The 13454-nt window shown below is 47.6% G+C and overlaps 1 protein-coding gene across 2 annotated transcripts; it reads left to right on the top strand.

Moving 5' to 3' along the window:
- Positions 1-620: 620 nt before the first annotated feature.
- Positions 621-12926, top strand: LOC139359161 (uncharacterized). 2 transcript variants are annotated; one of them, XR_011614995.1, is made up of 2 exons: positions 621-6266; positions 11631-12926. XR_011614995.1 is itself a non-coding variant. In XM_071081572.1 (2 exons), exons 1-2 carry the CDS (start codon positions 4404-4406, stop codon positions 6200-6202), a joined length of 1239 nt encoding a protein of 412 aa, XP_070937673.1. In that variant the 5' UTR covers positions 621-4403; the 3' UTR covers positions 6203-9493. The 2 variants fall into 2 exon arrangements, 1 of the variants encoding a protein (XP_070937673.1); XM_071081572.1 differs by lacking the exon at positions 11631-12926 and having other exon boundaries at positions 621-5525; positions 6086-9493.
- Positions 12927-13454: the final 528 nt, after the last annotated feature.

The raw sequence follows: 13454 nt of genomic DNA, 5'->3' as shown, positions 1-13454 counted from the left end.
AGCCAGGGAGTTGGGATGACTTGTCCAAAGTGATGGGGAACATAACGAACTGGAAACAGATCCAGGAGCCGTAACTAGTTACAGCAGCCGAGAGGCGTTGGCAGTATCGCTTGGTCCAGCGACTTTTGCAGCTTTAAGAAAATGAGGCCGGGCGCGGTGGCTCATGCCTGTAATCCCAGCGCTTTGGGAGGCCGAGACGGGCAGATCACAAGGTCAGGAAATCGAGACCATCCTGGCTAACACGGTGAAACCCCGTCTCTACTAAAAAATACAAAAAACTAACGGGGCGAGGTGGGTGCCTGTAGTCCCAGCTACTCTGGAGGCTGAGGCAGGAGAATGGCGTGAACCCGGGAGGCGGAGCTTGCAGTGAGCTGAGATCCGGCCACTGCACTCCAGCCTGGGCGACAGAGCGAGACCCCGTCTCAAAAAAAAAAAAAAAAAGAAAATGAGATGGCGCGGTGGTTCACGCCTGTAATCCCAGCACTTTGGGGGGTCGAGACGGGCGGATCACAAGGTCAGGAGATCGAGACCATCCTGGTGAACCCGGTGAAACCCCGTCTCTACTAAAAATACAAAAAACTAGCCGGGCGAGGTGGCGGGCGCCTGTAGTCCCAGCTACTCGGGAGGCTGAGGCAGGAGAATGGCGTGAACCCGGGAGGCGGTGCTTGCAGTGAGCTGAGATCTGGCCACTGCACTCCAGCCTGGGCGACACAGCGAGACTCCGTCTCAAAAAAAAAAAAAAGAAAATGAGATCCAAAAGAACCCAGATTAAGGACAGACTTGGCTGGGTGCAGTGGCTCACGCCTGTAATCCCAACATGTTGGGAGGCCGAGGCAGGAGGACTGCTTGAGCCCAGAGTTCGAGTTCAACCTGGGCAACATAGTAATGTAACTGCCCAGTGGGTTCTTCTTGCCTGCTGCCTTGACTGAGCCAATTTATCGAGATTGTGGAACTGCAACAGAGAAAGAGTTTAATTCACGCAGAGCCAGCTATACAGTAGACCAGGGTTTTATTATTACTCAAATCAATCTCCCCAAGAATTCGGGGATTGGAGTTTTTAGGGATAATTTGGTGGGTAGGGGGCCAGTAAGAGTGTTAATTGGTCAGGTTTGAAGTGAAATCACAGGGAGTCTAAACTGGTCTCTTGTGCTGAGCCGGTTCCTCGGCAGGGGCCACAAAACCAGATGAGCCAATTTATGAATCTGAGTAGTGCCAGCTGATGAATCCATCGAGTCCAGGGTCTGCAAAATATCTCAAGCACTGATCTTAGGTTTCACAACAGTGATGTCATCCCGAGAAGCAATTTGGGGAGGTTTGGAATCTTGCAGCCTCCAGCTGCATGACCCCTGAACCATAATGTGTAATCTTGTGGCTCATTTGTTAGTCCTACCAAGGCAGTGTAGTCCCCAGGCAGGAAGGGGGTTTCTTTTGGGAAAGGGTTGTTACCGTCTTTGTTTCAAAACTAAACTATAAGCTCCTCTCCAAGCTCCGCCTACACCCAGAACAGGTACAGTTTGGAGGTTAGAAGCAAGATGGAGTCAGTTAGGTCAGATCTCTTTCACCATCATAGTCTTCTCGGTTATAATTTTTGCAAAGGCAGTTTCAGTGAGCCTGTCTCTACTGAAAATTTAAAAAAAAAAATTTTTTTTTTTAAACCTGGTGTGGTGGCACACGGCTGTAGTCCCACCTACTGGGGAGACTGTGGCAGGAGGATTGCTTGAGCTTGGGAGGTTGAAACTGAAGTGAGCCGTGTTCAAACAACTGCAGTCCAGCCTGGGCGACTGAGCAAGACCCTGTCTCAAAAAAATAAATAATAAATAAAATAATTTTAAAAAAAGGAAGGACCCTGTTATAGATTAGAAAGAGCACTGGACTTGGGGCCAGGATGTTTGTGTAAATGTCCCTCTGTGACCTTTAGTGAATCAGCCTTTTGTAAACTCCAGCCACAGCGTGCACCGGTTCCTTTGAACCCCCTGTGCTCCATCAACCCGTGGGAACAATCCACCATGCAGGGCGCCTGGTACTCTCCTCGAGCCATTGGCCCCAGGCCTAATGCTTTGTCTTGTCTTCCTTGAGCCCCTTCCTCTCCTATCCTCACAAGGGCTGTTCCAAACTCTCATCACTCCCAAGCCTTCCACATTTCTCCACTCCATGCTTCCCCTGTGCAAGCATCAGCCTCAATTTGTTCTATAAGAAACAATCGGAATTTTGCTCAGATTTTTAATACCTAATCTACGAAGTTGCCTTTTTTTTTTTTTTTTTTTGAGATGGAGTCTCGCTCTGTCACCCAGGCTGGAGTGCAGTGGTGCCATCTCGGCTCACTGCAAGCTCCGCCTCCCGGGTCCACACCATTCTCTTGTCTCAGCCTCCCGAGTAGCTGGGACTACAGGTATGTGCCACCACCCCCGGCTAATTTTTTTGTGTATTTTTAGTAGAGATGGGGTTTCACGTGTTAGTCAGGCTGGTCTCGATCTTCTGACCTCGTGATCCGCCCGCCTTGGCCTCCAAAAGTGCTGGGATTACAGGCGTGAGCCACCGCACCCGGCCAGGATTAAGTAATGTACATAGCTACTGTAATGTGGTCCTCTGACCAGCAGCATTAGCATCTCCTGGGAGTTTATTAGAAATGCAAATTCTCGAGTGTCTCCTGGACAAAGCTGCTGAATCAGAATTCTTTGGTGGGAAATAATCTGTGTCTTAGCAAGGAGCATAGATAATTTCTATGGGCCAGGTATGGTGGCTCTTGCCTATAATCCCAGCACTTTGGGAGGTGGGCGGATCTCTTGAGCCTAGGAGTTTGAGACCAGCCTGGGCAACATGGCGAAACCCTGTCTCTACAAAAAGTTACTCAGTTGAATGGAACTTCTTGGTTTCTACATTATATCAAAAATACCTCTAGAAAGTATGATCGGGTGGTAAAGTAAGCTAATTCAGATAATCAGTACCCATAATAGGTACTTCCTCCTCCTCCGGCTTTTAGAAACAAAACGGTTATATATCAATATATGGAAATAAATAATACAAACATATATAAATACTTACCAAGAATGGAATTTTTAAAGCCCCTAGATCTGTTTATGACTCATAATGCTCTTTATTATAATTATAATTGAATTAACTATTACATAAATGGTAAAGTGAGTTGAATGCTTTGGAAAGAGTCAGTAACGGTCATTTAAAATTTTTCTTTCCAATTAGGCATGAGTGAGGCAAAAATACATATGCAGGAGGATCATACGCTTAGATTGCTTTGTAAGCTTTTTTACATTCTTGCTCCACTTTTCCACTTAAACCAAAATTGAAAATATTGGAGGATGGGTGTGATATATATAAAAGATGTGTCCTAGAACTGCTATCGGTGGGCCTATGTTCAAAGAAGAGGCTTTGATCCTACATCAAAAGACTGGTGAATGAGGTATATTTGTTTTGAGTTGTTTTTTTTTTTTTAAAGACAGAGTCTTGCTCTGCTGCCCAGGCTGCAGTACAGTGGCATGATCTCTGTTCACTGCAAGCTCCGCCTCCCGGGTTCACGCCATTCTCCTGCCTCAGCCTCCCAAGTAGCTGGTGTTTGGGTGAGGGAGAAGGGACAAGATGGAGGAAGGTGAACAAGATGGAGCAGTCCCTGTTGTTTCCGGGTTCTTCATCACAGATTTTCCCGCACCCGGGAAAAGAACGAAATCAACTGAGCATGCACAGAGTGACCTCAAGCCGCGGACACTGAAATTCAAGAAGCCACTCCTACACACACGCCCCAAACTCCTCCCCTTCCAGCTCCCAGGCATAAAAGTCCGCCGCCGGTAAACGCCGGCGTGACTTCCTCAGCCCCAGCATTCGTGGACCAGGGAACCTCTCTCGAGAGCGCTGGCGTGACTTCCCTGGCCCCCCACACCTGAGGACCAGAGAACCTCACCCAAGAGTGTGCACATATTTGCAATAAAAGACTGCCACTTATGTACTTTGGCCTCACGTTTAATTATTTAGCTCTCCTAAATTAAATTAAACAAAACAGTTGGTGCCAAAACCCGACCCGGGAGGAGACCCTTCCTCAACATCCCCTAGGGGTCTGAGGAACCTCCTCCCCAGCAAACCGGCTCCCAACCCAACCAGCCACCAACACCGAACAAGTGTTCCAGCTTTCCACTCGTGCCTCTCTGAGAATTTCTTCTTCGGTGAGTACTCCCTTTGTTAACCATCTCCGTCCGTTTCCGTGTCCTTGGCCTAGAGTCGTACGTACGCCCAAGGACGTAGCCACCCTGTGGCGCAGTGAGGTCTTCAACCCGGAGACGTCCGTCTTGAAGTTCCTCAATTCTCCGTTAGTGGCTCCAGGAGCCCCTGGTCTCTAGCAGCGGCAAAGGACGCTTTGCCACTGCGTGAGGTCGGTTTCCATTTCTGGTGGTTAAACAATGGGAACCTCACAATCCAAAATCCCTAGGAACACCCCCTTAGGGTGTCTCCTCCAAAACTTGGAAGCCTTACATTTAGCTCAAGATTTAAAACGAAAGCGGCTAATTTTCCTCTCCACTGTGGCATGGCCGCAGTATAAATTAGACAACCAGTCTCAATGGCCACCAGACGGCACACTTGACTCTAACATTCTATTAGATCTCTCTAATTTCTGCCAAAGGCTTGGAAAGTGGTCAGAGATTATCTATGTCCAAGGCTTTTCGGACTTGCGCTCTCGCCCAGACCTGTGCGCCCAGTGTTCAATGGCCCAGGTCTTGTTAGCTAAAACCCAGCCCTCGGCCCCCACACCACAAGCAGAGGAAGATTCTACTTCCATCTCAGAGGAGGCCTACGGTGGGGCACCTCCCTCCCGACCTCCCAACCCCCCTCCCTATGCTCCTCCTACCGCCCCTCCCTCAGCCACTCCTCTTACCTCTCCCATTTCCGCTCACACTCGCTCCAAGACCGCGGTAGCGGCCCCCACTAGTCAGCCCTCTACCAGTCAGCCTGCCCCAACCCCCTCTACCAGTCAGCCTGCCCCAACCCCCTCTACCAGTCAGCCTGCCCCAACCCCCTCTACCAGTCAGCCTGCCCCAACCCCCTCTACCAGTCAGCCGGTCTCAACCTACCCGACTGGTGAGTCTGTTTCAACCTCCCCTGGTAGTTTGTTGGCCCCCCTCCGAGAAGTTGCTGGAGCTGAGGGCATGGTTAGAGTCCACGTCCCCTTTTCCCTGGCTGACCTTTCCAAAATTGTAGAACGACTCGGCGACTTCTCAGCCAATCCCACCCAATATTCCAAAGAGTTTCAATACCTAGGCCAGGCATATGACCTTACCTGGCATGACTTACATGTCATTCTTACTTCCACTCTTCACCCAGAGGAAAGAGAGCGCATTCTTGCAGTCGCCAGGCAGCATGCAGACCAGTTACACTTAACTGACCTGGCCAGCCCAGTAGGCGAACAAGCTGGCCCATCTACAGATCCTGAGTGGGACTACCAACCTCAACAACCCGGGCATCGCAGAAGAGACCTAATGATACAATGCCTCTTAGCTGGCATGCAGGCAGCCTCTAACAAAATGGTAAATTTTAATAAGTTACAGGAGGTTATTCAATACTCAGAGGAAAATCCTGCCTCCTTTTTAAATCGCCTTACAGAGGCACTTGTCCAATTCACCCGACTGGATCCCACCTCTCCGGCAGGAGCTACTGTCCTTGCCACTTATTTTATTTCCCAGTTGGCCCCCGAAATCCGAAAAAATTAAGAAAGGCAGAGGACGGACCTCAAACCCCCATTCAGGACTTAGTCACGCTAGCTTTCAAAGTTTTTAACTCTAGAGAGGAAAGAGTTGAGGGTCTTCGAGAAGCCAGAGTAGAACAGAAGGCTGCCCTTCAGGCACGAGCTTTAGTGGCTGCCCTCCAACCCGCGTTGCCCACTTTGCCGGCAGGGAAAACCAAAGATAAGTCTCTTAAGGGCTCCTGCTATAAATGTGGAGACCCAGGACACTGGGCAAACCAGTGTCCCCAGGCCAAGCTGGCCACTCTGTCTGGTCCATGCTTTAAGTGTGGCACAACTGGGCATTGGGCAAAAAGGTGTCCAAATCCTTGCCCGCCTACCACACCGTGCCCAACCTGCCAACAGGAAGGACACTGGAAGTCTGATTGCCCCGCCAGCAGGGCAGGCATTGCTCCTCAACGTGGTGCCTCTCCTCAAAGGCCGGAAGGCTCCTTCCAGCTCCTACACCTGGACGACGACTGACAGTGCCCACAGTCGGAGACCCCGTTCACCCTCGCCGAGCCTAGGGTAACTCTACAGATAGCAGGTAAGCCAATTTCTTTTCTAATCAGTACGGAGGCTACCTATTCTGTTTTGTCAACCTATGGAGGTCCTAGCCAGCCATCCACTATCTCAGTAGTTGGGGTAGATGGTAAACCGTCTAACCCTCGCCAGACCCCAATGTTAAATTACTACCTGGACTATGCATGCTTTGCCCACTCTTTCCTATCATGCCCTCTTGTCCCACCCCCCTCTTGGGACGAGACATCTTAACCTAACTCAAAACATCTATTCCCCTCCCTTTCTCCAGGTGACCAGGTTCTACTCAAGGATCAACACCCTTCTCAAATTCTCCCGCTTTCTCACTATTCTCCATCTCAACTTAACTGAATTTCCCCTCATAGACCCTCTAGAAACCTTCCTTCCCGACCCTTCCCCCGACCAGTAGGTTTCCCGACTTTTTACTCTCATAGAGGACGTAGCTTGGCAGCGTGCCCTTTGTGATTTCAGCAATGTTGAACTTACCCTCTACACCTTTGTTACCACTGTTATGGTTCACTCTAATTATTCCTGCTAGCCTCACTAATCCTAAATTTGTATGGAGATTTTCTATAACTGAAACCTGGTCTACTGACAACCAGGCTTACTCACAAACGCAAGGTACTGCAGATTGCTCCCCCCAGGGCTGTCAAGCTGCCCTCCTCCTCAACTTTCACCTGAGTTCTGTCGGCAACTACGACCGCCCAGTCATATGTTTCTTGTACGACCAAACGGAATATAATTGTAAGAACTACTGGCAAGAAACCAACCTGGGGTGTCCATACAACTATTGCAACATGCATGAGATAGGTTTAATGTGTGCAAATGGCATTTGCACCCCCAATGATCGACCTTTTGTAAGAAATAGAACATTAGGAGGATATATTCTTAATATTAAGGATCCCTGGGACCCCCGGTGGGCTCAGGGAGTTAAAGGTGGACTATATGCAACATCTTGGTCCTCATATTCCACCGCAACCCTCCAAATAAAGAGAGTATACATGCAACAAGTACCCCTCCCTAAGAGTAAACAAGTACATCTTCCTAAGAGTGTACAGGCCCTACAAAATTTAACCTCAGTTGTAAAATCTCATGAACAGAAAATACAGAAGCTGTTAAGCCCCCAAGCCCCCCTAACAATGAGGACCCATTCTCATGGCTAACACTTATTCGCCAGGGACTTAACTTAACCCAGGCTGCTGGAGTAAGGAACCTCTCCCACTGCTTCCTTTGCGCTGTACTCGGAAAAGCTCCCTGAGTGGCAGTCCCGCTACCAACCGCTTTCAATATCACCACCGACTCTACCAGCTCCTCTCAAGCAACATCCTCGCCTCAAGTCCCACTATACCGTAATCCACAGAGTCAAACCCTTCCTTTTTGCTACTCTACTCCAAACTCTTCGTGGTGTAATTGCGCACAAGCTCCCAGCAGGACCCAGACGGCCCACGTTGGCGGCTACTTCTGGTGTAACCAAACTCTATCTAAAACTCTTAACCATACCCCCATCACCCAATCCCTTTGCGTTCCGGTATCTTTAGTGCCTAGCTTAATCCTATATAGCGAAGGAGAATTGTCTGAACTAGCTTCCCAGCTCAGCCCCAGCAATAACATCCAAAAGCGGGCCGTTTTTCTTCCCTTAATTATCGGGGTTTCCCTAGCATCGTCCCTAGTAGCCTCAGGACTTGGAACAGGGGCCCTCACCCACTCGATTCAATCCACACAGACCCTCTCCACTCAGCTCCAGGCAGCCATAGAGGCTTCAGCTGGAAGCTTAGCCTCTTTACAACGTCAAATCACCTCAGTGGCCCAGGTAGCAGCACAAATAGATGGGCATTAGATCTTCTTACTGCTGAAAGAGGAGGAACATGCCTCTTCCTAGGGGAGGAGTGTTGCTACCACGTAAATGAATCAGGCCTGGTTGACACCAACGTCCAAACATTAAACAAGATCAAAAAGGAGCTTCAACAATTTAACGCCCCTTAACCCCCGGACCACCGGTATGGCTGCTGCCTGTAGTACAGCAGATGCTCCCATTCCTAATTCCCATACTAATCCTCTGCCTGATGTTATGTCTTGCTCCCATTCTAATAAAATTTCTCCAAGCCAGGTCCAAGAGATCACCCGAGTCACCTTCAACCAAATGCTCCTGCATCCCTACACCCAACTGCCAACCTCAGACCCTAACTACGCCCCTTAACAGCAGGAAGTAGCCAGACAGACCACGGTGCCCTAAATTCTTATGATCAATAAGAAGTTGGACTGTTTGGGTGAGGGAGAAGGGACAAGATGGAGGAAGGTGAACAAGATGGAGCAGTCCCTGTTGTTTCCGGGTTCTTCATCACAGATTTTCCCGCACCCAGGAAAAGAACCAAATCAACTGAGCATGCACAGAGTGACGTCAAGCCGGGGACACTGAAATTCAAGAAGCCACTCCTACACACACGCCCCAAACTCCTCCCCTTCCAGCTCCCAGGCATAAAAGTGTGAGTTCCTCGGCCCCCACATTCGTGGACCAGAGAACCTCACCCGAGAGCGCCGGCGCGACTTCCCTGGCCCCCCCACACCTGAGGACCAGAGAACCTCGCCCGAGAGTGCGCATATTTGCAATAAAAGTCTGCCACTTTCTTATGTACTTTGGCCTCATGTTTAATTATTTAGCTCTCCTAAATTAAATTAAACAAAACAGCTGGGACTACAGGTGCCTGCCACCATGCCCGGCTAATTTTCTATATTTTTAGTAGAGACAAGTTTTCACCGTGAAATCCTGGTTTAGCCACGATGGTCTTCATTTCCTGACCTTGTGATCCGGCCACCTTGCCTTCCCAAAGTGCTGGGATTACAGGTGTGAACCACCGCGCCCAGCCTGTTTTGAGTTTTCAAAAGGTGTCTTTTAATGATTTTTGCCTCTCCTCCCCCTTTTTCAAGGACTCCAGTGCACAGGACTAGGTAAATTATGATCGTTGCTTCATGAGGCACTGTCATCATTGCTTCATGCAGAGCCTGCTTTTCTTTCTTTGTATTATATTTTGAACCTTCATTGATATGGTTATTATAGCTACACTACCTCCCAAACATAATGGCATAAAACATGCATTCATAGGCCGGGCACGGTGGCTCACGCCTGTAATCCCAGCACTTTGGGAGGCCGAGGCGGGCGGATCACAAGGTCAGGAGATCGAGACCACAGTGAAACCCCGTCTCTACTAAAATTACAAAAAATTAGCCGGGTGCGGTGGCGGGCGCCTGTAGTCCCAGCTATTCAGGAGGCTGAGGCAGGAGAATGGCGTGAACCCAGGAGGCGGAGCTTGCAGTGAGCCGAGATCGCGCCACTGCACTCCAACCTGGGCGACAGCGTGAGACTCCGTCTCAAAAAAAAAAACAAAAAAAAAAAACAAAAAAAAAAACAAACATGCATTCATTATGCTCACAGATTCTGTGGGGTTAGCAATTTGGCTAGAACACAGTGGGGAAGGCCGGTCTGTGCTCTATGAAGTCTGGGGCCTCAGTTGGAAGGCTTAGAAGTCTGAGGCTGGAATCGTATGAAGTTTGCTCACTCGTAGGTCTGGGAGTTTATGCTGGCTGTCCTCTGAGACCTTAGCTGAGGTTGTTAGCAGAAACACCTACATGTGACTTTCCTTGTGGCCTGGGCTTTCTTACTACATGGTCGCTGGGTTCCAGAGCAGGTGTCTCAAGAGAAAGTGAGCCAAGAGAAAGTTGTATTTTCTTTTTAATGACCTAGCCTTGTAGTAAGATGGGACAGTACTGTGTTCACCCCTGTTCCACGTTGATTTTCCTGGGATATTTGTTTTTATCACAGCCACTCCTGAGAAACCCGTCTTAACAAAGATAGAATGTCATTGATAGGAATGGGGCAAAATATAATTGGCCCTCTGTATGCACTGGTTCTGCATCCACAGATTCAACCAACATCTGATTGAAAATATAAAAAAAGAAAAAATACAGTATTATAATACGGTACTACTTACATAATTAGGTATTATAAGTAATCTAGAGATGATTTAAAAGTATTCGGGAGGATGTGCCTTACTTATATGCAGGTACTCTGCCTTTTTATATAAGGGGCTTGTGCATCCATCCTGGGGGTGGGGCAGAGCTGTTCCTGGAAATAATGCCCGTGTCCCATGGCCCCACCTCCCCCAACCCCTGCATATATGGACTGCTGTAATGTTACTGTGAACTGCTTAGTTCACATAATTACTGACAGACGTGGTTGTATTTTCCTGTGGTGACCCAGAGTGCCTTAGGGCACAGTTTGGGAACCAGGGTCCCAAGTGGAGAGCTTGTGTCTTCTCCGCTCATCTTTAGCTAAGGTAGATTCAAGGCTGGGATCTGGAATTGTCTGAAGGCCCTTTTCCAGTGGTTGACACTGGCTGTTGGCTGAGGCTTTATTTTGGGCTCTTGGCCAATACACTTACCTATGGCCTTTCTATGTGACCTGGGCTTCTTGCCTGGTAGCTGGGTTCCACAGACAAATGTCTTGAGGGAAACTCAAAGCTGTATGACATTATTTGATCTAGCCTCAGAAGTCACAGTGTGTTACTTCTATCTTGTTCCATTCATCAAGGCAGTCACAAAGTTTCCCCTGGTTGTCAGGGAGGGAAGATAGATTCTCTCTCGATGGATATGTGGCAATGTTTTGGAAGAGCATATGGGACCAGAAGTAATGCTGTCACTATTTTCTGAAAGTATAATCTGCTTTGATTATACACCTGGTACTTGATAACTGTAGAATGTCAGCTATATTGTAGGCAACATTTTCATGACAAAATTGACCCCTAATTGATTGATTGCATTTGGCCTAGGAGAACTATGGGTACCTGATGGGGATACCATATTTAGGACTTAAATGCAGTGATTCTTCTTCTTCTTTGTTTTTTGAGTTGAAGTCTCACTCTGTCGCCCAGGCTGAAGTGCAGTGGTGCCATCTCAGCTCACTGCAAGCTCTGCCTCCCAGGTTCATGTGATTCTCCTGCCTCAGCCTCCCAGGTAGCTGGGACTACAGGCATGTGCCACCGCGCCTGGCTAATTTTTTTGTATTTTTTTTTTTTTTTAGTAGAGATGGTGTTTCACCATGTTAGTCAGGATGGTCTCAAACTCCTGACCTTAAGTGATCCACCTGCCTTGGCCTCCCGAAGTGCTGGGATTATAGGTGTGAGCCACTGTGCCCAGCTAAAAGCTTTTTCTTATGAAAAATTTGAAACATATGCAAAGAACATAAAATGATATAATCCCTTTCTACCATTGCCCAACTTCAGCAGTGATCAACATTTTGCCATTCTTGTATCATCTATGCCTTCACCCAGTTTCTGTCTCCTACTTGATAATGATTTATGGTTCTTTTTTTTTTCAGGTAAAATGTACATATATTAAAGTGTACAAATCTCAGCTGTAGGATTTTGACAACCGGATAAGCCACACACTTACCAAGACACTATGTTTTTCATTTTCACCTTCCCGGTCAATAGCCATCTGTCCTGAGGCAGTTGCTGTTTTGATCTTTTTTTTTTTCACCTCAGATTAATGTTGCCTGTTCTGGAACTTGATATAAAAGGAATCATACAGAATTTTATTTATTTATTTAATTTTTATTTATTTATTTTTATTTATTTATTTTTCTTTGAGACGGAGTCTCGCTCTGTCGCCCAGGCTGGAGTGCAGTGGCCAGATCTCAGCTCACTGCAAGCTCTGACTCCTGGGTTTACGCCATTCTCCTGCCTCAGCCTCCCGAGTAGCTGGGACTACAGGCGCCTGCCACCTCGCCCAGCTAGTTTTTTGTATTTTTTAGTAGAAACGGGGTTTCACCGTATTAGCCAGGATGGTCTCGATCTCCTGACCTTGTGATCTGCCCGTCTCGGCCTCCCAAAGTGCTGGGATTATAGGCTTGAGCCACCGTGCCTGGCCTATTTTTTTTTTTTTTTTTTTTTTAAGAGAGAGTCTAGCTCTGTCGCCCAGACTGGAGTGCAGTGGTACAATGTCGGCTTGCTGCAACCTCCATCTCCTAGGTTCAAGCAATTCTCACGTCTCCGGAGTAGCTGGGATTACAAGCATGTGCCACCACGCCCGGCTAATGTTTGTATTTTATATTCTTTGTTTCCAGCTTCTTTCACTTGATCTAATGTTTATGAAAGTCATTCATGTTGGCATGAGCTGAGCACTCTTCCATTGTCTGGATATATCACAATTTGTTCTTCTATTCTAGTGATAGACCTTTAGGTTAGTTCCAGTAAAGCTTCTGTGAACTGGTTAACCTGCCTTTATATTTGCTTGCAATATATATTGCTTTTAAAATACAATAGCATTTCATTAAAAATTCCACTAATTTATAATTTTTGAGGCTGATCTGTCCCTCACCCCTCCACCTTAATATATTGTTCTGAGTAAGTGTTGTACTTCAGCAAATATCCATTAATTTTAACATTTAACCTTTCAGAGTTTATTTCAAAGTTTATATAAAATGGGTACCTAATAGTTGAGAATTCTTGCTTTTGCCAGAAATTGAATTGAATACTTTTTTGAACACCAAAGTTTTCCCCCCAAAATCACTTTACCTGTCACTAAACTAATGAACTAATGGCATAATAAGCAATCTCTCTCCTTCTTTCCCTCCTTCCCTCTCTCCTTCCCTCCCTCCCTCCCTCCCTCCCTCCCTTCCTTCCTTCCTTCCTTCCTTCCTTCCTTCCTTCCTTCCTTCCTCTCTTTCTCTCTCTTTCTTTTTTTTGAGATGGAGTCTCGCTCTGTCTCCCAGGCTATAGTGCAGTGGCATGATCTTGGTTAACTGCAACTTCCACCTCCTGGGTTCAGGCAATTCTCTTGCCTCAGCCTCCCAAGTGAGTAGCTGTCACTACAGGTGCATATTACCACACCCAGCTAATTTTTGTATTTTTAGTAGAAATGAGGTTTCACCATGTTGGCCAGGCTGGTCTCGAACTCCTGACCTCAAGTGATCCACCTGCCTCGGCTGCCCAAAGTGCTGGGATTACAGGTGTGAGCCACCGCACCTGGCCAATCTCTCTTTTTTATTTCTCATTTGTTTTCCATTTTCTTTTTCAGAACTGAGCCCCTGAGTCCTGAGTTGGTGGCAGCTGCATCTGCTGTGGCAGATTCTCTCCCTTTTGACAAGGAAACCACCAAGTCAGAGCTGCTGAGGCAGCTCCAGCAGCATGAGGAAGCGTCA

Source organism: Macaca nemestrina, chromosome 16, assembly GCF_043159975.1.
Source record: "Macaca nemestrina isolate mMacNem1 chromosome 16, mMacNem.hap1, whole genome shotgun sequence".
Classification (NCBI taxonomy): domain Eukaryota; kingdom Metazoa; phylum Chordata; class Mammalia; order Primates; family Cercopithecidae; genus Macaca; species Macaca nemestrina.
The sequence above is the reverse complement of the archived record's forward strand: the minus strand, read 5'-3'. Positions and strand labels throughout refer to the sequence as shown.